The 25189-nt window shown below is 51.5% G+C and overlaps 1 protein-coding gene across 5 annotated transcripts in view; it reads right to left on the bottom strand.

The window, feature by feature from the left end:
• The window catches only part of IGDCC4 (immunoglobulin superfamily DCC subclass member 4), an 86799-nt gene extending 63863 nt beyond the window's left edge, over positions 1–22936 (bottom strand). For 3 of the 5 annotated variants that reach the window (XM_080551440.1, XM_080551441.1, XM_080551439.1), the window contains exon 1: positions 22535–22936. In XM_080551440.1, coding sequence (XP_080407566.1) covers positions 22535–22631 — 97 coding nt within the window. In that variant the 5' untranslated portion in view covers positions 22632–22936. Of the gene's footprint in view, positions 1–99; positions 244–955; positions 974–22534 lie in introns of those variants that run through there. The other 2 variants (XM_080551442.1, XM_080551443.1) reach the window with 2 other exon arrangements.
• Positions 22937–25189: the final 2253 nt, after the last annotated feature.

Here is a 25189-nt window from a genome sequence, read left to right on the forward strand (position 1 = left end):
ATTTACAGTGTGGAGGCATATTAAAATTACAAGCTTGAACAAACACACTGGAACAATAACGCATCAGAGTCCCGTAATTGGGCCCTGAAATATACTTACCGAAAAATACAGACCAGCTGCAACGTTGGAAATGCTCCTAATGCAATCCAAGGTAATTATTGGTAACAGACCATCAAACAAGTGCATTAATATGCTCTGATCAGAGAGAGAATCAGATGGACAGTCTGGCACAGCAGCTTGTACCTGCAAATTATGTAAATTATTTGAAAGAGCAAAGCCCCAAAGCCCTAGAAACACTAACTGTAATGAAAGTTATTAAATGCTATTTTTGCTATCCGCTGGTGTTAACATTATAAGGCCCATTTGCCGAGGTAACTGTAATTTTGCTGCTGAGCAGCAGGCCGAGCTGAATAAGCCTGATATTTGCCATTTTAAAGGACTCCATCAAGCTAAAATGACTGGCTCAGATTTGCATGATTTCGTGGGCAACATTTAAACACATAACTACTTTTGGCATTTTCTCACTGGTGTTAGAGAGGAAATCCAGTCATTTTGGTTTCGTTAGATGCAGAAGTTCCTGTTTTTATTTCATGCATCATCTACACGTTTGATCTGCAAACATCACAGGAGACTCTGAACTGATCTCCTGGTACAATGTTATCTATTTTTGTACTTGAACTATTTAAGTTTAGCATATTTTTAGGATATACTTTCATCTTTCAACGCCTGAGAAAGCTAAAAACATGCAATATGATACAATCTTCAGTATTATGCCTCTTGAGAATAGTCACTTAACTAGAAACTAATATTATCAGCTAAAATACACAAAGATCCTTCACCTATGGGCTATAATTAAAACTCCAAGTACATTTTGTGGCTGGTTTCCTCTCAGTGAGTGACTTTATGACTCAAAAAATAAATAAATAAGAACACAATAAATGGAATAATACTCAGCTCCAACAGTGAATATCTCATCTGTCAATTCTTCATTACCCTACAGAGAAAAAAATAAGCATCATATCCAATTTCAAACCTTGGGAAAAAAAAAAATCCATGCACAGAGGAATGAAACAACATCCCCGCTGCAGGGCTGAAACTAGCACCAAATAAACCCGTATCCTCTCTACCAACAGCACTCCATCTCTGCACCTCAAGCTGTTTCAGGCAGAATCCTAGAATCATTAAGGTTGGAAAAGGCTTTCAAGATCATCTGGTCCAACCACCACCCCATGCAGCCCTGCTGCAGAGTGAAGGAACATCCTGGCCTTCCCTCCTTTTGAAGACCTCCAGGAACTTGGGCCACGCTTTGTAATTTCCAATGCAGGACACCGTCTGGTCCCAAAGACTCTCCCAGCTCCGAGGCATGGGCACAAGCCCGGCGAGCGCCAGTACGGTCCCCAGGGGACCACGCGGTGCAGTTCAGCACCTGCTTTGCTTCCCAGCAAGGCGGTCACGGTGAGCACCACCACGGAGTGCGAGATAGCTCAGAGGCAAAGGCACGAGGAAAGTCCTACAGGGAAAGGAGGACGCAGGCGCTTTGGCTCTGCCCTTGCTCGGGTACACGAGGCCTGTGAAGAAGGACGATGATGACAACAGCTGGTGTAATTTCTTGGCTGCCTCCGTCCACACTCACCAACCCTGCACCAGGACACACAGCTCCATCTGCAGCCAGACGGAAACAAGGGGCACGACTGGAGGCAGCGGGGAAACGCTTCTCCACCACGCGCGCTTTCCCCTTCGCGGGCTCCGCTTCCCGTTGCCTCGCCTGTCATTAAAAGGAACTTACACCGTGCTGCCGAAGGATGCGGTGCGATCAATACAAAGAGCCGTGAGAGCCCTGAAAAGCACGTGGAAGCACAGCTCAGCGGAGATATTTACGAGTGCAGGATACCGCAGACCAGAACAGCACCAACTCTCCCGAGTATTTCCACTATTTACACTGAGATCAGAAAATTAAAATGATATTTTACGCTTAATGGTTCAAACAAGACCTGTGAAGTCCTTCTCGCGGTCCCATTTACAACAAGCGCCAATGACAGAGCAGCAGATGGTCAGAAACACTCCCCTAGAATATTCAGGCGATTCAACTTGAATCCGTGCCCAAATCATTTAACTTTAATGGATTCTTTCATTAACAACCAAAGAAAGGGAATATGGTTGCCAGGACATTAAAATCACTTTTTCAATTATACTGTTATAAAATCGAACAAATTAGCTGTAATTCTTAGCTGAAGCCTAAATGGAAGCACGACTTTATGAAAGAAATGAAAATTGATTTGGATTAGTGGGCATCAAGGGCTTTTTAAAAATTAACAAGATTCTTATGACTTCATAGCATGGATGGATTAGCTGGAGGTTTCACTGCCCCGCGTTTGTTACCTGCCAAAGCACTGCAGCTGGCTTCACAGCATTTGTTACAGCAGGTTTTAATTAGACTAAGGGAAGAGGATGCAAAGATTGGAGCTGGAACCAAATTTCTGGAGAAGCTGGGTGGTGCCCGAATTCACCCCTTGGACCTGGCCCAGCAGAGTCTTGGCAATAACTAGGGAAATCAGAACCTCTGAGCTTTGGTACGATAGGGACTGCAGGCTGGATGGTTTTGTTTGGGGGTGGTCCTGCTGTAGGATCAAGGCAAAACTGCATTAGATGCTTCACAGAAAATAAATATCAAGCCCAAGATGCAAAGAGCTCACAAACTTAATGAAGACTATTAAAAAACAAAATAAATAAATAGGTAAGGATAACCATAGCAGCATGATCAAGAAAGAACAATCCATAAAGGAACCAGGAGCTGTAACGTTGGGCAAGGGAATACAGTTCCCAGATACAAGGGAACTGAAGAAGGTGACAAGAGAAGTGGGGTCACCCTAGGAAGGAAGAAAAATGGCTTTTGTATTGTATATTACAAGCTTAATGAATGAGACATTCACTGAATACAGCTTACAATGATCCTACAAACCCAGGAGTTCTAAGGTATATTCTGGAGAGCCATCCTTCTGCCAGGAACGTAAAGATTGAAAACCAATCTGGAGACTTTTATATCTGCGTGGGACAAAGCGTGGTTGATTTTTTTTAATTAAAAAAAAGGGAAGGCGGCACTACAATCCTGCTCTGGGTGCTGAGACACAGACGGGATGTTCTAGCACACCCCAAACATCCCCAGGATGATGCGGTGCCGAGAGCACCTGCCAGCTGGCAGAACTGGCCTCGGTAAGGTAAATGCAGCAGAACATTTCAAAACCATTTTCACGAACTCTTGCAACACAAAGCACTTTAGATGATTCCCCCTCTACGAGTCAGCACTTCATAGTTAGTTATTTCCCCTCTTTATTGCAACACAGTGGTTGACAATTTGCATCAGTGAAAGCTGGCTTGAAAAATTAATCTTTCTTTGGACAATCCGGGATATTCCTTCTTTGCCATATTCCCAATTTGTCACCCCTTATCTGGCTCTCCGATGTGTCGCAGGGTGGGATTTTTCACTATATACAGAGCTATTCCCTTCGAGCCAAGCCTTGCAGTGTAACCTGTGGTCTCCGTGTGCTTGTTAGCAGTTTTGGATGTAAGAAACCAGAACCACACATCCTCATACAGAACCTGTCCAGCTCCACCTACCTTCCAATTCTTTCAGGGGTCTGAAAACCAGGGGACCCCTTGGTTTCCTGTTGTAACTCACGTGCCAGGATTTGGCCTAATGGGATAGCAACTGTACAGGCAAATACAGCAGGTGGAAGTAAGAGGTTTTATCTTATCTGGGGTAGCTACTTGCAAAGCTTTGAGTTAGAGTGTTTTAAGAGAGGACACCCCCAGATGCAACTATCACTGCCAGTGATTTTTCTGTAAGGCAAAGCAGAACTGGCTTAAGCGATGTTTTTTTTTTTTTTTTAACTGTTCCACCACTGCAGTGGAACAGGAGCATGCACACATCAAATTACCATGCTTCTGCTGAATGGCAGCAAATGCCAGGGTAGGGAACAGTAATTTCCAGCTAAAAGCGTAGGAACTTCCTGACCCAAGCTGCCTGACACATCCAACCAGCATAGACGAACACATTTGCCCATACCTGTGAAATCCGGCCTCCCAAGCTCGTGCTATTCACAAGCAGAAGTAGGCAGAAAGCTGTGCACACACAGCACCTTCCTGTACATCAGCGGGAATTTAACAGTGCCTATGGGGGCTTCTGAATATCCACTTTGATTGTCTATGAGAAGAAGCTTATTATTATTGTAATTATTAGCAACAATTATACAACTATTATATATGTTAATATATGTCAACAGAATAAGGATATTAACATATTCTCTACAGGGTATTCCACAGAATTAATGAGACCTAGTAATGAGACTAACCTCTCTGACATCTCGCTGATGCTTATTTCTAAGCAAGCTCCTGAATTCAGCAGGCATCTGCTCCAGCAGAGCACCGGGGCTGCAACTCAATACCTGTAGGTCAAAGGGACACGAACGCTGATGAACAGAGTTTGTGCCTTGCTCGGGGCAGCGATGGAAAAGGTAGACATGCATTTGCTTTGGGTACCCGTGCTAGCAAGCTAGCACCCTCTTCCATGGGGGCTGGCAGAGAGTTTTGAGCAACCACATCTCACACCACACCAGCTGCCTGCTGCAGTGAATGCCGATCAGCCCCCGAGAGCTCTCTGCCATCGCCACGTTAATTAACGCACATCGCAGGGCTGGCCCTCCCTCCGGTCCCACCTCTTCGCAAAGACCTTCAGGCTTGGCGGTGCTGTGGGCTGGAGAAGGAGACTCCAGCGAGGCTGCTGCTAACCAGATGATGTTCTGCTCGTGGTTTTAGCTGGGACACAGGGCTTCTCGTCCTCTGACACCTTCCCATCTCTCTCAGGTGGGAAAGAAAGAGAAATAAGCTCTGTCCAAATGCCCTGAGAATAGATCGGGGCAGCCTTAAAGACGGAAATACACCCCAGGGCCCTCAGGCCAGCCACAGGGGCAGCCAAGGCAACTTTTGTATTATTTTGCAACTTACCACTCCTACAAGCTGGCTACTTGGTAAGATGAGATAACTATTTCAGCAGCAGACCCTAAAAGCCCTAATTCTGGTGTGGTGAAATCAGCAACATAATTCCCACAGACTGAGGGTGGAAGATACAGTCCCAGAGAAGTTCAGAACAAAAGCAGCATCTGTGACTCCCCCATGAGACCCACAGCACACAACGGTGTAAAAAATTACATTCACGGGGACCTGATGTTGCCTCCTGGAAAACAATTTTGGAGCCTTTCTGCCTGCATTTAGAAGCACACTACAGTTGTCCTAGGAAAGCCAAGGGGGGAAGCTGACGGGGACCTGCTCCTGTACCTCACTCAGCCTGCGAGCCAGACAGCGCTGTCAAAGGGCAAAGAATACACTCTGGAAACAAAACCTCTTTGTTCCTCTAATTTTGTTCCAGTTAAGTCAGTTCAGCTGTTCCACACAACCAGTCAAAAACATTCAGCATTTCCCAAAGTATTTTAAGACTTCAAAGTTGTAGGTTTTATTTTGACAGTTTTAAACTGCATAGCTTCTTTTATTGTTCACGGATTATTTTTTGCATTAAAAACAAAGCTGTTTAATAAATTAAGCTTTAACACAACCACTGCCGCTCTGCTTTTATCATGGCTCTAATTAAAATACTGTTTCTTGAAGACAGCTAATGGCTTCTGAGAAAAAAAAAAATCACAAGGGTGTTTCACTGAGAATGTTTCCAGTAGACTCCATTTGTTAAAACTTGTGATTAAAACCAAACTCCGAGTACAGCTGGCTCAAAACTGGGGCATTCAAAGTTTGCCCAAGCTGCTGACCTGAACTCAGGACTTCTCGGCCTTAAATGAGTGTATTCACCCTAAAAAAAAAAACCAAGTTGGTCTCTGGGTCCATTTGTGCACCACCCACCTCAAGCCATGTCCATAGCTGTGATCCCTCTGCCACAGGAGGACTGCAGCAGAGGAAACCGACCTACTGGAAAGCGCTGGATCCATCTGGGGAGGGTCTGTGAACCCAAGAGAGGTGGGGAACGGCTCCTGTAGGGGCCCGTGAGGTCCCTCCTGTGCCTATGTGCAGGTAGATGCTCGCAGTTACCTGGACGCAACAGAAACTGTGGCAAGGGCGAGAAAAAGCAGCAGGCAGCAAATACCTCTCCGGCACGCACTGATGAGGAAAATGCAGGAAAAACATTATTTAGAGCAGCGCCTGGCAGCTCGGCAGACAGGAGCTGATCGGGAGCAGGCTGTTCCAGAACAAAACCTTTCCGCATAACCCAGGCAACAGATCTGACCTTTTCATCCGCGGAAAGCAGTCAACCCACCGCTGAACTCATTAACGCGGGAGCTCTGCCCCTCAGAACTGTTTTGTTAGCAGTCTCGGGGCCAGGCCTGCGTTGACACTGATTGCCTCCTGTCAGGAAAGCGCTGGAACAGCTCGGGGACGAGACCTGTGCTGAAACCAAACCTGTCTGAACTCTCCCCGCGTAACGTGAGCTTCGCACCCTTGTGCTGACGCCGTCCCGACGCCGACCGGGAGCCAGGCAGGCAAGCGAGGAGCTCGTGTCTTCAAAAGCAAACAAAAGAGGGTTATAAAAACTAATTAGCTTCCAACTGCCGGGTGTGATCGCAGCTTTGCGAGCACACCTCCGAGGGCTGCTTCCGAGCAGGGCTGGGATGGACGGGGCTCGGCACCGTCACGGAGCCAGCAGCTCAGGCCCTAATCCCGTGGTTTTGGAGGCCAAAGCTCCGCTCGCACAGTTCACGGCGCGGCCCCCAACCAGCTGTGTCAGCACAACCGAGAGAGCAGGATCAAGCAGCCGTGGGGAGGGAGCTTTTAAGCCGGCGACGCTGCCAAATGCTTCATATCACAGCCCTGCCTATTTGCATTTCTGCCTTGGGCCCCATCTGTAGCTTCCCATCCATGTAAAAGCCGTCCCCGGGGAGAAGGCAGGCCACTGTCCATTTGTTCAACACATCTCAAGCGCATCCAGTTTCAAACGAGCTAGGTGGTAAAACCCCTAACGCTAATCTTTTTGGTGCGGTTCTGAATCTCTTGTCATCTGGGAGGGCAGAAGAAATCAGAAATTGATAGATCTGGTCCAGCGGCCCCAACCAGGCACAAAAGCTGCACCCACCACGTCCAACACCAGCACTGGGCTCTGCCCAACCCACGGGAAATGCTGCTTTACTCTTCAGACAGGGTGAGCCTATAAGGTAGGTCTCCAAACGTAGCCTCGGTTAAATCACTTTGCAGTAACACGTAAGGAATAACGTATCTTCAGAACATGGTTACATCCTGTTCCAGAAGCCTTAATGGGCCATATTTTTAGCCCGGGAACAACCTGAAAGCCAGCACAGACATACTGCAGCACTGAAACTATGTCACTGCAAAGCTATTTCATTACCAGCCACAGCCCTCCTCGTAGAGAATTTCTTCCATGAGCCCAAAGGAGCTGGTGCTGAGTTTTCCAGCGTGCGCCCGTGTAGGGCAGCCAGGAATGAGCCCAGTTTACCAGGAAGAAGTTGAGAACCAGGAGAAAGAAACCGAGGAACGCAGGAGATCGGCCCCTCTCAACAAACAGGACTCAGCAGAGGTCACTGCAATGACTCTGAGCTGGAGGAGGGCCAGGGCACCGTGCAGGCATCTGTTGGAGATCCCACCCAGGCGCCAGGCAGGCATCCTCAGACACGTGCTGACTGCAGGAGCAGGGCAAGCAGGAGCTCAGGCTGCGACCACACATCCTCTTGGGCCTCCTGGTACCTGCAGCAAGGAGCTGCCCAGCACAGCCGAGGAGTTAACGCTGCACTGGAGTGAGCACAGGGTGCCAAGGAGCTCTGCACCAGCCTGTGCTCTTCCAGGAGGCCTTTCCTCCTGCCCCCCCCACGGGGAATGGCAACAGCCTTTTTGATTTAGCACGACTCTGAGCTGCTCTGGCAGGGTCTGCAGGCTGGGTTGGGAGCAGCCAAACATCTTCCCGTTCCAAAGGACTGCAGATCAAAAGCCTGTCCTTGAGGAGAAGCCCGCGGAGCTGACAGCACAAAATAAGCAGGGGGTGATGCTGGCAGTCCATGTTTTACAGGGGTTTTAGTGTGGGTGGTGGGCAAACCTAGATCTCTAAAGGGATCCAGAGCTCTCAGTTCCAGGTACCCCAAGGTCATTTCTGCTCACACCGAGAGATCTGAACAATTCAGCAGCTCCTACAGCAGCTCAGCCCGAGCCCTGACCTTGGCTTGGACACTGCTGGGGACTCCTCCGAGGCTCACAAAGTGCAGGCTAGCTGCTCCTACCCTGTCCAACTGATGCCCCCTGGAGCAACGTGAAGACAGGGCTGGGGATAGACACAGCCCCAGCCCGCACCACGCATAATTCTGGGGGTGGGAGAATCTGCATCGCTGTCCTCTTCCCTCCGAAGGGCAAACAGGTCACAGGGATGCCCTTGGCAGATGCTGGAAAAGCTGAGACCCTGCAACGTTTGTCTGACACAGAGGGGCAGCATGAGACTTTGGTGGCTCTCAGCCTGCAGAGAGAAATTTTACCGTGCTTTTCTGAAAGCTGCTCCTTCCTGTGCGATCCTGGAGGAGAACTGGAGCAAGAAAGCACCCACACGGTCCTTATCTCCCTCATTAGGAGGGAAAGACGATGCCCAAGAATCTAAAATTGGCTTCTCCTCAGAATCGCCTGCAAAACTGTCTCAGGAAAGGTACGTTATCTTCTGGCAGCCCAAACCACTCCAGTGTGATACAGAATAATAAAGCCATTAGTACTGCGCAATCAGACTATTACACTGTTGTTTTACATGGCAGTAAGTTAACAGTTCCTCACTGTTTGCTTTAGGAAATCTATTCCTTGAAAGGTCTATAAAATTATGAACTCTTGCTCCAGTTTGAAAACATAGGCATGAGCAGGGATTCCCGGTCTCTAGTAAGTCCCATTCCCCTACCAGCGAACACCAGCTCATAGGAAAAATCTTTTGTTTACTGAAAGTAAATCGTAATGTGGACGTTTTAAACAAAAAGAAGGTGGGAGGCTGAGATTATGGACAGATTATGTTTTCCACTTTCATTTTGCCTTGTGTCCAAACAAACAGCTCCCAACAGCTTTGTTTTCCAAAGCAACTTTCTCCCAGCTGCTGCCTGGAGCCACGGAAAGGGAAAGCCATACCCAAAATGTGCAAGGATTGCTTGACTTCCACACTCTCTTCACTCAGCAACCAGCGTCGTGGATATGCAGCCACGTGGAGCATTATTAGGAGGAAGCCACAGCCTTGCAGAGACTGGCTACAGAGCACTACAGGGAGGGTTCAGTCAGAGCCCCCAAGCCATGCAGGGGGGGAGCCAACATTTTGGCAAGCTTCTGTGCCAGCTCACTTGCCACAGGACCAGACCTGTCGCTTTACACCCAGCCACAACACACAACAGCTTGGAAGATGGCTTTGAATCTATACAACAACAGCTATGGTAGAAGACCAGAGAAAACAACTCGTCCAGATCAGTCACTTGCAGCATCTGAGCAACAAGCTCCTACCCTCAACGCTTTTAGCTCAGGATCTTGCCTGTTCCCGTAACGTAAGGGCACCATGAAGACAGTCACCCACAGAAAATCCAAGAAATCGTGCTAGGATGGAGTACATCTCATGTTTCTGAATTTTTCATTGTTTTAAAGATCAAAGATCTTAATCATCAAAGATCTTTCTCATCCCTCTGCCTTCAGCTGATGATCAAGGCATCAACTCCTCTCTCCCTTTTTGCTACGCCGGGTTATTCAGACTGGATCTGTTTTAGAAACTCTAAAGGGACATGGCAACATCACTAAGGCTTTAGGATAGGAATAGCCAGGTAGTAGTATTTTGATGCCTGTTCCATTCATATAGTAGAAGATTGCTTATATCTGACTGTAAAGGGAGATACGCCTCCACCACTCTCAGAGATGACGTGCACATACACGGCTCTGTCACAGCCCTTGTGCACACATCTCTGAAACTTCTTCCATGACCAACCCACAGCACAGAGCACAAAACTACGCAACAACCAAGCAGTCGTCCCACAGAGAGGGACAACGGGGAGCACCGTGCAGCAGCAGCCAGACACCTGCGTTGACAGAAGACCTCTGAGAGACGCCACCAGCACCCTCTGCCCCAGGCAGAGGGAAAGGCCCCAGGCCATGGCCCAGCCAAGTCCCCTCCCTTTGGTCCACCTTGCAAGCAATGAGGCACGTCTACATCCAAAGTGAAGGTGGTGCTGCCCACCTCTGTGGCTCCAGGACCCTGCCTCGGCTCCCCAAAATTGGCCTACAGCCGCCTTCTTTTGGGAACACCCACCTTGGTCTCGTTCCTAAAGCTCGTTTGTGAAATTGCTTCGTGCAGCCTCAGCGAACGCCTCCTGTCCCCTCCCTGGGCGTCTCTGGCCATCTGCTGCCACGGCCCTCCAGCAGCCGTGCCCGGCCCAGTTGTTACTTCCACAGATGGCCCCTGGCCCCGCCACCGGAGTTTGTGAGCCCTGGACGTGCTCCATGCTGCCCCCACACACAGCTCCTCCTGCCTCTGCTTTCCCGGGGCTACAGGCTCGCTCCTCACCCCTCTGCTGTTAGAAGGGAGTTGAAGAGAAAAGGGGGAAAAAATGCAGCTTGCCGAACCCCTCCGTATCTGGCCTGCTGGAATTACGTGCGGGCACCTAACGCTGCCTGAGGGAAGTCACACACACACCGCCAGCAGGCCTGGATCTTCCCCCCGGGGGACGATCGATGTTCAGCCAAACGGCAGCTCTCACATAACCTTAATCTGCTTTCACCAGCCCGATGATGAAAGAACTCAACCTCGCAAGCTGGACTTTTCCACAGGCACTGCCCAGAAGAGGCATTTGTGGGGCCACAGACGGGGCCCAAACCGCAGCGACTTCTCCCCCGTACGTCCTCACCCCATACAGCTCCTGCAGGGAATCCCGCAGCACACGTACAGCCGGGGAACAAGCACACAGCCAAGCCAGCGGCCAGAAACACCCCTGCACAATCCCCTTCACGGGGTTTTCTTCTCCCACACAGCTGGCCCGGTGGCTAGGTCTCCCTGACAGCACGTAGATTTCACTGCTACTCACAGCACAAATAAGATAATGAGGCCAGAAATCTTCAAAGCCCTGCCACTGCTGTTGGTAATGAGATGCTGTGGTTCTCCTGACAGTAAAAGAGGCAGGAGGAGGGCAGGTAAAGCCCATTCGGCCTGAAGCCCACCCAGCTGCCCAGTCCAGCTTCAGCCAAGAGGCCCTTCCTAGCAGCTGGGAAGCCCACAACCCTTAAAAAGAGGAGCATTCGTACGGGGAAACTGATGGCACGACATATCTGCCAGTAAAACACAAGCTACAAGCAGATGAACTGTGATGTTTTAATCAGTGACAGACCTTTTATCTTGTCGCGTTCTCCTCCGCAGAAAGGGAGCAGATCGCATCTCCTCTCTTACTTGAAAGCTGCCTGCCAAAAGAAAGGGCAAAGAAGCCTTCTGCAGGGTGACACTGCTCTGACACACATCCCAAGACACGCTCACTCCGCAGGCTGAGCTGAAAGCTTTCACAACAAACAAAATCCCCTGGGATGTATTTGGGATTATTTTGTGTATGTTTTTTGACGTGGGTTTTTTTGTGTGTTTTTAAGTGAAGCGAACAGTCTCCCTTGTTTGCTCCCATTGTCTTGATGGGCTGGGGTTCAGCACCGGGGTGTCTCTGCCCCCCTGTCCCAGAGTCCCAGCAGTGACGCCTGTGTCCCGGCTGCCATCCCAAGACCACGAGACCCAGCTCTCACGTGCTGCATAATTACAAAGCCGCCTGCCCCCAAGAAGCGGAGTCAGGCTCATCAAACTCCTGCCAACTCTCTTGCATTTCCCAGGTAATTGCACAAACCAGGAATTAATGAGAAATAATGAGCCAGCACACAGGGGAAGAGAAGACAATTCCGAACAGCAACAAAGCAAACTAATGGGAAAGTATGTTTTAATAGCTCGCTGCAGATGACTTCCAGCCTGTATCACCCCACGAGAGGCTTTCAGCTCCCCAGGAAGACGCAGGGAGCTCGGAGCACACGTTATCACTTCACCCACAAAAGTACATTATCAGTACGGCTAGCTGACCAGCTGTATGTGGATAACAGCAGGCAAGAGGGGAGGCTTGAGGAGGAGACATTAAAAAGGGTAAAACACGAGATGCCAAAGCGTTCAGCCACAGGAATGCCCGCAGCCGGACAATCCCACGATCTTACCAAGGCCTTGATCACCTCAGGACCTTACATCCTCCTGGCATAACTTCTCACCTAGTTCGGTTTTAAAAGACAATATTCTACTGTGACATGGAAACTCGGTTATCATTGCAAACAGAGAGGGACCATGCGAGAAGAAATAAAAAGATACTGCCCGTATCCACGGCTGCTGGGATGCACGTGGAGATGGGGGAGTGCAAGGAGCAGCGCCGCCTCCTGAAGCTTTTTAGGACCCAGGCTCAGAAGGGGGGGGCAATTTTCCTTCCCATTCCCAATTTCAGCTTCTATCATAACAGGAGGAAAATAAATTTCACAGCTCCGGTTCCAAAACCCCTCACATCCACTTTGCTGTTTAACTCTCCAAAATCTACGGTGCATTTACCCACTGTCAGCACAAGTTTCTCTTCAGAGCACATAAATCTTCCCTTTTTCCAAAGCCGCGGCCAGGAGAAACCTGAAAGTTTGAGGACAAAGCAGTAAAAGGACTGGGTCTGTTTCCAAACAGCAGAGGACATGCTCTCAGCTCTACAGCACCAGCGCAGGAGAAAGCCCCTGGGGACGGTCACACCGCTCCGGGGTACTGCTGCCTCCGCGGCGCCCAGCCTCCGAGGCGATGCTTCTCCCTCCTGGCCCTGCACCTCTGCTCCTTGCACCAGGACGCATCCAGAACCGAGACCTGGGCTTCCACAGAGATTTTACCAAAAGGCCCAAATTGCCCAATTTCTTCCACAGTGAGAAAATGTTTGCCTCTGCACACCAGGCTGTTGGATAAGCACTATAGATGAAGGCTGCTCTGGACCACAGAACACAACCTCATTTGTTAGTAAAAACAGATTAATTTCCATTAATCTCGACTAATTACTGCTGTTCCTCTTTTAATGAGGTCCTGTGTGCCTCAGCACATAACACCAACAGAGGATAAATCCTCTTCTTTATAACCAGGCAACTTCGGGGCATTTTGAATAGCTCCTTCTCTATTATAAGGAGATAATGATGAGAATGGAGCCTCTTCCAAAGAGCCACTTTCATTTCAGGAAATGCTGTGTGATGTGTGTTCAGGTCAGTAACAGCACTGCAAAATCTCTTTGACTTTATCCAACTTTTACTACTGCTGAGCAGGGATTAACATTAATTGCACCCACCCCATATTAGCCAAGGATTATTTGTTAGTCACCAGCCTATAATCACTTGCGTTTTCCAGCAGAGACCTCATGCACATCGCTCAGATAGCTAGCAGGATAATCCAAGTCACATTTCTAATGAAATCTACATAAAAACGCACATCCACACCCTTGTCTTCCCCTTTCCAAAATACCCAATTAGTTCAGCTTAGGAAACGCCATAAAAATTAATACTGTGAAATTTCCAGTCTCACAAGTTTCTGGTGAGGAAAAAAAAATATATATATATGCCCTACGAGGGCAACATATTTTAAAAACCACAAACTTTAAAATACGCGAACAAGTCATCAGTCCTGAGGAACTTTCATTTCCAGGCCTGCACATACCGCGTACACGTCTGGGGGCGCACGATGCACCCCCCAGGGCTGATCAGCAGCCAGGCACAACCATGCCCGCACAGCTGCATTTCGTGCAGCCCCCACCGCCCCGTCCCTACGGGTCTCTCCGTTCGAGGCTCACACCTGCAGCACTGCCCCGCAGCCCCTGCACCCCTCCTAACGTGCTCCCGCTCCATCCCTCAGAGGGGAATTGCAACGCCCCGTTTTACGAACGGAAAACTGCGACGCACGGAGGCTCGTCAAAGCCCCACGTAAGCGTGGCATGCAGCAGGCAACCAAATGTCCGCTTCCTAAAGCCAGGAGGGTCTTACTAGGGGTTTCCTGCTTCAGATGCTTCAGGCAGACAGCCGTGCAGAAGCAGCAGATGTTTACACTGTGAAATACCAACCGTGTTGTGCAGGCGACATGGCAAAGGACAGAGGCATCTTTATCACCAGGAGAGGGCAAAGCTCCACAAGCTCCACCCGTACTTGAAGTGCCGATGGAGGACAAGGCTGAGAGGTTATTTGGTGAAAGCTGCCGTAGGACCAAGTATTTTTCTAGGCCAGCATAACCATACTGACAGACCATGGGGTACAATTCCAGTGTAGACGGCAGCATTTCTCCGCAAAAGCTGTAAGGAAGCTGCACGTGCGTGCCCCATCTCCTCCTCCAGCTCTTGCAAAACCCAAAATCTGCCCCAGCAACAGCCCGGCTGCTCGCCACGGAGGCTCTCCGGGAGCAGGAGGTTTCTTTACCTTTCCCCCTCCTTGGCCCTGCTCCAGCCACATCTGGAAGCCGCGTCCAGCCCCCGCCGAACGGCAGCTCCGAGCTGAGCTGCGGGGAACAGGTGCCCCTCAGGTCCCGCAGGTCCAGAGCCAAAAAGCCAGGCTCTGAAGCAAAGCAGCGAAAGCTGCTCTGCTGAGCAAGCAGCGAGCTGCCGGGAAAAGCGAGGCTTTTGCTTACATTGGTGTCAGCTACAGAAGGCTGAGATTAAGGAATGGAAAACAGGTGAGAGACTCAAGGCCCTGCACGTACTTGGCTTAGCAGGTTAGCGGGAAACCTGATCAGGGAGGCACGCGGGGAGGCTTTCCGTACCGCTACGTGCCTTCGTACCCACCGATGAACCACAGCCAGAAGCAGTCAGCCCGCATGCAAGTGCGTGTTACCAGCTCACCCAGGGGCCACGACAGGCAAGCACCCACCTCTAGAAAAGCAGTTCAAGTCAGAAGTAGCTGTTCCTCTTACGGAGATGCTCTCGTTCAAGCGCAACAAACATACTTGGTTCCCGCTGCCCACGACGCGGGAAAGCGGCCAAACCTCGCTGGCCGTAAACCTACAAACCTACCCAGCGCCTCGGCCGGCGTAAAACACAAAGGGGGCAGAGCGATGTGAGAGCTGAGCCTCCTGCCCGCGTGCCGAAGTGTTACCGAAGCCTTTCACCCCGCACTTAACTCCCTCGGCCGCCGAGCAGAGAGCCCTGGCAGCAGCCGCAGGCGCTAAGTAAATGGGAAGCTATTCGCTGCCAGCAGCCGGGAGAAACTTCCTTCTCTCCCCGCTTTGCACGTAAAGAAAACCCTACGATAGTACTTGAGGTAATGCTGCCAGCCAGATTTCCAGCGGCGGGCTCTTGAGGAAAGCCTCCAGACACGAGGGCTGCTTCTAAAGACCCTCTTCAGGCGGACGGCATCCGATTGCGGGAGCTTACGGCTCGTCTCCTCCGGGAAAGGTTCGCTTCGTTTTCAGCGCGGAGAGAAGGAGTACGAGGGAAAGAAAGAAAAGTTGAATTTACTGTGACCTAGGAAAAACAGAGCTAAAGAGTTCTGATCAATATTTTGATTTCCCTGACAAAAGCCGCAATCAGCACTGACACAAACAACTGGTTAGCAAGCTGGGGGGGCACGAGGGGTAAATCAAGCCAGAGTTTCGAGACACTTATCTTTCCGTCACAACAATTGCCACCAATGACAGTAATTTACATGGCTAATAGGCAGCATTATGTTTACAAAATCATTCTTGGGAAGAAGGCACTAAACAGTTTTTGCCAGCCCAGCAAAGAAGATGGTGTTTGATCAGATGCCGGGTTTCTTTTCTCCCTTCTTATCTTCTCTACGTATTTCGCCAGGCGTCAACGCAGCGCCCTTGCGAGCGCGCACAGACCATGGAGCATCCCATCTCCTCCTGGGACGGGCTCAGTTCTAACAGCAGAGGGGAGAAGCCCCAAGCCAGCAGGAAATAAGGCAGCCCCAGATCCTCCACCCCCACCCCACGGCTCTTACCCCACTGCTGCAGATCAGATAACCCCCGGCCAGCCCCAGCATCTCCACCCAAGCCTTATCTCCTGCCCAGGGACGGGTCCATCCCAGCGCCCCAGGCTGAGCCCCGGCACATCAGCACCAACATCTGCTAGTCCCCTGCCCTCCCCGACCCCCTCCTGCCCGCTCACAAAGGGCTGCACGTCTCTCCTTTCCTCAAGGCTTTGCCCGGAGTCAAAAGCAAGCGAGTGGGACTGGTCGGGCACGGAAAGGGGCTGCAAGCAGCCCGGTCCCTTTGGGTCACCCCGATAAAGGGAAGGGCTCTGCGTGCTGTCGTTTTAAAGCAGCACTGGTATTTCCAGAAAGGTAAGAGCACATCGCGTCACGGGATCTTTCCAGAGAGGTAACAGCACTACAAGGGGCACGCTGCGGTTTTTCACTAAGCCATCTCCAAAGGCAGAAAAATAAAAAAAGGGACAAAGATTTCCAGTGGGACAGAAAAGCCTGCTCAGCTGCAACACTAACAAATGAGTAAATACCCAGCGAGTTTTCTTTTAATACCAGACACGATTCCACTTTTGTCTGCAGAACGCATGCACCTATGCTGGCACTCAGATCCAAGCAGCCAGCTGCGAGGCAGGGAGAGAACAGCCTCGCATTAAGAGCAAAACTTCAGGTAATTTTAAAGCCTGAAAGCCTGCAAGCATTGCTGATGCCAAAAAATAAAAAAATAAAATTATCAAAGCTGCGCATGCATAAACAGCCAAGTTTGGCCAAAACCCTCTGTGTATTCACTGAGCACAGCCCTGGAAATCCATTCCATCAAGTAATGACCTTTTTGGTCACACCGATTAACTTGATCATCTATCGACGGTCGATTTGGAAACTCTCAAGGCTGCACATTTCCCAGCGCAGACGGGGAAACAAAGCAGGACCATGTCCTATCCCCCAGCCTGGCACCGCAGTGGCACCCCAGGTCTGCTCCACCTCTGCTCCAAGTTCTGCCACCCCAGCACCCTCCCCAGGATTAACTTCCCAAATTCTCACCCTGAACAAGGTGATAAAAGTCACCCCAACTCCAAAGGGAAAGCGGTTCACAGATCCGGGCAGGAAACGAGAGCAGGGAGATAAGTCAGAATAAGGGAAAGTGATGCAGCAGGCTGCACGTACGTGCGACACCTTCACGTGCTCGATTTTTAATTCTCCCATCAATTTGCTGAGAGCAACCTCTGGAGACGCTCACATTTCATTAACGCACCTTTAACATTAACAACCTGTCCTCAAGAATTCCACACAAAGATCTTCTAAAAAAATTTAACACAAAAGAAAAAAAAGAAAGCATAGAATAACCTGCACAGGTTATTCTATGTTAAATTAAATAGTTAGTTAATAGCTTAGTTAAATTTAATACGGCAGGACCAGGCAATTTAGTTTAAAATGCAGACACAGGTTTTTAAATAATTTCAGAACATTTGATATTAACGTTCCAGAGGGGTATTGTAATTGCTTATCATAACAGCCACAGAGCATGTTTATTACCCACTAACATCATAAACTGCATCACATTACTCTCTGCTGGACTTCTCAGATAAAGCAGACCTGCATCGCAACGGCAGCATCCCACGGACTAAGAGCTGGACAGGATCTGACTCAAACGGACCCCAAAAGGCCTGGGTGGCGCGAGCAGAGCCCAGGGGAACGCGGCAGCAAGGAGGAGCACCACGACCGACCCACCCGCGAGCGGAGCATCGTGACACCTGCAAACAAGGAAGCGTCAGGAACACTGAAACCAGGCTGGTGGCAAGCATTTGGGTTCTCCTGGAGCATTTATCCTCTCAGCAGCCGCCACTCTCGCGGATACCTGCCTGGCTGAAAGCAAACCCCGGCTGGCTCATCCCCTCCCTCCAAAGGCTCTGTTTCTTTCAGAAGCTGGAAAATGCAGTGGTGTTTCACAGATTATTCTGGTGTGACAGGTAAGGTAACACAGTTTTAAGGAGCTCTCTGGTCCTTCCCCCGTGCCTGGTGTGGGGTTTAGCACCTCCAGAAGTGCTCCTGAGAACGCAGCTGAATTCTGCTTTCCACGAAGACGGCGGATTCGGTTTTCACAACTGTGAATCCCAGCACCAAGAAGCTGTTAAGTCAGAAAAGCAGTGCGTGGAGGTCGCTTACTCCAGGGATTTTAATAAAACTCTGGGGATTTTAACAAATACAAGTCTGCTACTTAGAGCGACAGCTTTCTGCATTCGGTCAGTGTGCCACGGCATCTTCTACCCTGGAAGCAAATGGGAAAACTGGAGCAAATGGGGAAACTGAGGCAGAGATGGCAAGTGACCAGCACAAAGCCAACAGGAGGAGCCCACGTCCCGTGTCTGGGAGATGTTCTCCAGTAACAGAGGAAAGCAAAGCAGCTACCAAGCTCTGTGACGTGACTGCCGGCATAACAATAAAACAATAGCATGTTTTAAAGCACAAAAGACTTTAAAAAATAAAATAAACAAGTGGATGCAAGGACTTGAGATGTGACTTCCTGCAGCTTTGCTTCTCGTGACTGAAATGCCCCGTCCTGTCCCAGCAAGGTGCAAGCCCTGATCAGATCAGAGCTCATCCCGCAGCTGAGGCACTTCGAGTTCCTCCCCCAGCCGGGTTTTCCAGCTCCTCTCCTTCATCCCACGTGTTCCCCTTCTCCACTCGGTCACTTATTTTCAAAAACACTGTAGAAATGTAGAAGCTCTGAATTCTCCACACCCACACTGGTTATGACCGACCAGCAGGTCCAAAAATTCTTAGGACAGACGGCATGACCACATCAGCCTCTTCTCCCACAGGTAACCAGGCTGAAACTACCGCAGACAGTGCGCCCAGTTCTGCTCCAGAAAGCAACGAAATTGCACCAGAGTTGATTTTGGCCCAACGTGTGCTTGGCAAATACTGATAACAAGGATTTACCATATCCCCTCTAATATTACGGCTGACTATGAAGCAAACATTTGCTTCCTACAGATAACAAAACGACTATGATTGCTCCGGGTTTATAAAGGTTAGGGTTTCTCCACCCAAGGCAAGCCTGTAGTTCTCAGGGGCCGAGCAAAAGGCCCTCTGAACGCAACCCCGGCCTCAGTTTTTCCCCAGGTACCCACATACCTCATGCAGAGACACAGTCAGAGATCAGCTTGGGATGGATTCCAACAACAAATTACGATCAGATTAAATATTAATTCCCATCTTAATTATATAACCATGACTAGGCTTAATGGTCAGGCAGCCATTTAAACAGGAGAGGAGCGTGTAAAGCGTGCAAGCAGCATCTCCTATCCTGCAAATGCCCGACCTCCCCGGATTTTTCCCCGGGAGATCAGCCAGCCTTTGGGAAAGCAGCTCCGGAGAGGAAGAGTTCGAACAGCCCAGCAAGTGATGCAGCACCAGGAGTCAGCTGGAATATCTGAGCCAGCCTGGGACACCGCAGCATCCTGCCCCGGGACACTCAGGCGCCGCGACGCAGAAGATCCCATAGGTGCTGAACACTCACGGATGGATTTTATCCCCTCAACACCTTTGACTGAGAGAAGCATCGCTATTTTTGTCTAAAGATGGGCTCCGAGGACACCGGAGCAGACGAAGCAAGGAGCAGGAGCTCAAGCGAGATGTTCCCTGCGCCACTGCAACACCCAAGCCCCCGGCACAGCTCCCAGGCGCAGGTGGCTCTGGTGCCCCCTGAGCACTGAGCCAAACCAGGCTGCGAGCACATGCAGGGAGAGCCGCCTCCCTCCTTCCCCGGGGAAAGGCAGATTGCCAAACTTTTGTTTTTTACATTATTACTTGCTCCCCTTTGAAGTGGTTCGCGTACCATCAGCGATACACCCACCCCGCACGGGGCCCCCCGCGGCAGGATCAAACTTTCTACAGCTGTCAGTGGCAAGCCTGCTGCAGAAAGTGGGAGAAACGTCAGAAAATTAGCTGGTTCTGCTACACTTTAGACTTCGAGGCAGCGAAAGGAGAGGGCATTAAGAAAGAAAAGAAAAAGCTGTAGGGAAAACAAGAACGGAACCAAGCCTGAGTGGTTTCTCTTTCAGCCTCAGTGCCAGCAGAAAGGCTGCCTGCTTCGGAGCAGCCTCTGCAGTCAGGGTGTGAGCACCGGCTGTCCCGATGGCCACGGCAAAACAGCAGCAACCTCCTGCAGGAGAAGCCTGCCCCTGGGCAGGCGACACGGGCAAAGCCTCACCGATGTGCTGTGCACCGCTGTTCGGCACCGTCGGTGCTCCGTGGGGGCAGGAAGGGTCTCAAAAAAATGGAAAAACTGGGGACTAAACACCACCCCTTCCTTGCACGGCTCATTCTGCCTCCTTGCAACCAGAGAGGTGTCTGCATGCAGGTGAGGTTCTGCGAAGAGCGATCCCAAATAACAGCAACGCTGACTTCTCCGGGTGGAGAGATGGGGCCAGGAAGGAGGCGACGGGAAGGGCAGAGCGAACCAGAGCTAGGAGTTAGGCGATGTCAAAAATCTGCTCCGCAGCAGCAACGGGGCTCGACCACAAATGCAAATGCCACGGCCCCAGATGGATTTCGGCTGATCACTCGGATGGAAAGCTCAGCCCACTTCCCACTGACACATCCCCCCGTAGAGAGCCCCGAGGAAAGCAACCAGCACGACCCCCTTGCCGCAGTTAACTGAAGAGGTCGGTGGTGTGTTGCTTTTTTTTTCTCCTTAAACCCTTTCCCACTACTGCAGGGAAAGCGGTCTCAGAGCAGGACAGGCAGAAGGCTTTCAAAGCGCTGGCTCGCACCCCCAGCTGGCACAGCTGCCGTCACGTCCACCGAGGGGGGAAGGTTTCCAGCCTGCTTCTCTCCAAAGCATTTCATACCCAGCAAAGCTTGAACTTTGGATCAAAACGCGTGGGCTTCGGGATCAGACGCACACATGCACGCTTTCCCAAAAACCATTTCAACCCGCTGCCAAATTAATCGCAGACTGAAACAAGCCCCTGTTTTTCTTTTCACAATCGAACCCACCTGTCGGGAAGCACACCCGCGTGCACCGCGCCGCGCGTCCACGGGCTGCGTGGACAGGCACACGCCACCTCCCTGCACGGTACGCGGCCCACGGGTAGAAAACAAACAGAAACAATTTCCACGGGTTGCCTGATCGCTTGTAAAAAAGCAGGGAAGCCATGGCTGCGGATTCTCACAAAGCTCCTGAAGTTTTCTCGTTGAAGTGGGTTTGAAAAACAACATTCTCCCTCCCTCCCCTCTTTTTTTTTTTTTTTTTTTTTTTAAATCACTGTACTCCATCAGCAGCCTCGGGATCCACGCTGCGGTTTGCTGGAAAGGGCAGGAGACACGGCTCCCACCCGCTAATCCGCGGCTAGGGTCACAGCCTGCCATCCGTCTAGCAAAACCCACCCGCCCCGGTGACAATGGGCCATTGCCATGGACCGTTGTTCTCTCCTAGGCACAGCCACCAGCACGCTGCACCTTCAGCAAACGCCGACCCAAACCTTGCAGGAGCTTACCAAGGGCTTACACAATGCTCAAAAAAACAAACAAAACAAAACAAAAAAAACAGCAACCTTCCACCGCACTGTATTCCTCCCCAAAAGGCTATTTTGGAAGCCGTAAAGACTAAACATCCTTTACGCTATAGTTACATTCTGCAGAACCTGAATGCATTTTGAAAAGGGATAAAAACACCCCACGCAGCAGGGATGACCCCTCCACCGCAACCTCCGCTTTCGGAGCTTGTTTTAAACCAGGGGCCGTGCAGGGCTTGCATTTTTCGGTGTGGCTCTGCCAACCCACACATTCCCTGCCCCTCGCGGGGATGCGGACAACAGCCGACGGGTGCCCGCGTACACGCAGGGCAAACACCACGTACCCGAAGGTCCAGGATTCAGACAAACCTCGAACTTCGACGGCGAGCACGGGAAGCCAGACGGCACGATGCACGGCACCCCTATGCGTGCCCACGCACAGAGCCCTTTATGCAACCGTTACGAAACGGGGCGAGCACCGGATTCCTTCGTGGATGGATCAAAAGGGTTCATGCACCAGGACCGGGGCGATGCTCCCCGTTTGGGGTACCTGGGCCCACTGTGAGCTCGGCCAGCGCTTCGTCCTGGCTCAGCACCCCTCCGGATGGATGCTGAGGGCTGGTGGCTCAGGGGGCCGGGAGCTGCCGCCGTGGCTCCGAGGGGGGTCTGCCCACGGGGCTCACCCCAAAAAGCGACCCCAAAGGAGGCACCACACGGCCATGCGCTGAGCGCGGCGGCTGCTCCAGGGCATGGGAAGGGGCTGGAAAAAAGGGGAAAAAAGGGGACGGGGGGGACCGGGGTGTGAAAACCGGGGACAGAGAGGGGGGAGAGGGTCTGAAAATGGCCACTGAAGCAGGGGGAGAGGGACGCCGAAGGGGATTAAAAACCCCATAACCGGAGCGCGCATCCCTGCGCTGCCCGCGGGGGCGAGGGCAGGTGGCGCCGCGACCCCACGCGTGTCCGCCGCCTCCCGTGGGCGCGGGGGCACGGAGCCCGCTCTCCCTCCCTCCCTCCTCCTCACCCACCTTGCACGGCCAGGACGGCGAAGCAGAGACAAAGCAGGTCCTCCAGCGCCATGTAAGCCCCGCCGGGCGCCGGGAGCAGGGGCCGCCGCGGCCGCATCTACGAGGGGAGCGCGCCGTCCCGCCGCCCCACCGCCATCTTGTGCGAGCGCCCCAGCCCCGCGCTGCCCGCCGGGCCCCGCTGCCGGCCACGGGGCGGAGGGGGGGGGGGGGGAGGCAGGGAGGCGGCCGGGGCCTGCCGCTGCTCCGCCTTTGGCAGCGGGGCTGGCCGCCCAACCGAGCCCGGGGGTCGCCTCCTCCTCCTCCTCCTCCTCCTTCTCTTCTTCCTCCTCCTCCTCCTCCTCCCGCCCTCGGGTCCAACAGGTTGCTGCCAGCCCGCGGGCGGCCCCGCTGCCTGAGGGGGAGCGCGGTGCCGGCAGGTGGGGAAGTGGGGGCGTTGTGAGCGTTTGGTGTGGTTTTATTTATTTAAAAAAAAAAAAAATTTCCCTTCCCTGTGTTTATTTATAATTGCTGGCGCAGGTGAGCGTGGAGGGCACCGCCCCGCCGCATGAGGAGGAAGCAAGCTGTCCTCCTCGTCACGGCGCTGTCTGTCCGTCTGTGTGTCCATCCATCCATCCATCCATCCGTCTGTCCATCCGTCTGTCGTGCCTTCGTGGTGTCGGCACCTCGATGAGCAGGCTGGAGCCACTTGACGGCTCCAATGGCCCACAGGGAGCAGCCACGCACAGGCTGGGGTCCACGGTGGGCTTCAGGGGGGTGAAAGGGTAACCTGGGCTTTCAGTCATCTTTAACAGAATAAAGCCACCAAAACGCAGCCTGCAGCCTGCCTGCACCCCGCAGGAGTGGGGTGCCATCCACCAGCCAAGCTGAGCAGTGAAAATGCCCAGCTGAGAGCGCTGAGAGGTGGAGACCGAGCCCGCTGCCTCCCCCGGCTTGGCTGAATCCCAAACACAGCTCCGCGCTGCACGTGTGCGCCTACAGGTGCAGGTTTAGTCCTGAGGGTAAATGACACCCAGTCCTTCTTGCCACAGCACGGCTGGCACAAAGCAAAAGGTGGCCACAATCTGGAGCAGGCAGGGGACGGTCTGCTCTGGCCTCCGAAAGAAGAAGCTGCCTGGCTCACTGGGATGCTTTATCGCTGCGGGGTGGAATGCAGAGAGGGCTCCAGCTATGCAGAATATGAAAAAGGAAACCTTTTTAATGCAGACCCTCCTATTTATTAGCTTGTTTAATGAACTATAAAACATTTAAATGAAACCAGAAAGGCTGCGTGGTGGGAAGCGGGTTTCCCATGTGTACAAGTTGTGCAACTCCCAAGTCAGCGCTTGGCACTGTCGGCACAGATGAGTCCTGGAGCCAGCAGCTCCTGCCCTGAGCAGGGGCACGCAGGGGCTGTGCGCAGCACCAGTGCCTCGCTGAGCACCTCGATGTGCAGGCAGCTGCAACCCAGCCACAACAAACCCACCAGCCCTGCTCCTGCACCATCAACAATAACATCAGCTTGACGCCACGTTGCCCACTTTGGGTGCCGTTTCGTTTCAGAGCAACAAAGCACACAGCAGCTTGGTTTTAATGTGCATGGACCCAACATGGGGCTCTGCTTTTGACAGAAAGGAGACTTTAATCAACCCAGCTCCCTCCTGCATTACTCCCATGCAGAGCTGAAGATTATCAACCCCTGCAAGCTCTCCTTTCTCTCTAAATCTTTCCTATCTGCTCCTTTCTGGGTGAGGTGGCTTTAAAGGTGCTGTCAAATTGCTTTAACGAGGCTAGAGGAATGCCTCCTCATTACGCTTGCTCATGGTTTGCTTGCAGACACACCCCTGCTTTTTTCCTCAGATACTGGACATTTCTCCCTGCCTTTAAGCAAGGAAACCTTTACTTAAATACCTGGCAAGTCCAGCATAACATAAATAATGAAAATTGCTATCAGTCTGCAGAACACTGTGCTCTCTGGCTAACAGCACCTGCCTGCATTAAGCCATTGACCCAGCTCCTTGTGAGCAGGATGGGCTAGAAGCAGGGACTGACCTGGGCACTGAAAGACCCAAGTGCAATTCTTGTCTTTGCTTCTTGCCTGACTTTACAGCATTATTTAAGACCTCTACGTCACCTCTGTCTTCTGCATGTCAGTGGGAGCAGGAATTAAAGCAGCATTTTAACAAAACCAAGCTTGCAGCAGATATGTTTCTTCTCTCAATGAGAGAAAAATTAAAAAAAAAAAAAAAAAAGAAAGAAAAGGGGGGAAGGGAGTTTAGCAAACAGCCTTGAACTGTGCAAATGGCCGTAACATGACCTGGAGCACCAGCTCCTGTCACATGTACAACACACATACCCTGCGAGAGCAACACCGAGTCCCCTCTGTCCCCCCTGTCACCTGCACCAGCAGGGACAAAGCGAGCTCACGATGAGTGATGTCCCCGTAGGGCGACTCCTTTACCTTCGCAGGACCCAGCCCCACGTACCCAGGCAGGCATTCCTGGTGTTACACCGCCTGGGTAGGCATGAGCCTCTTCAACAACTTGCAGGGATGCCCTGCGTGGTGTGAAATAGCTCCTCGCAGTGTCTGCAGAGGAAGTAGAGCCTGGGAGAGAGCCACTTTGTACATTTGGGATGGATCAGATAACCCTGGCTGTAAAACCCTAAAGGACAAAGTGA

Source organism: Anser brachyrhynchus, assembly GCF_964034855.1.
Source record: "Anser brachyrhynchus genome assembly, chromosome: 11".
In the NCBI taxonomy this organism is placed as follows: domain Eukaryota; kingdom Metazoa; phylum Chordata; class Aves; order Anseriformes; family Anatidae; genus Anser; species Anser brachyrhynchus.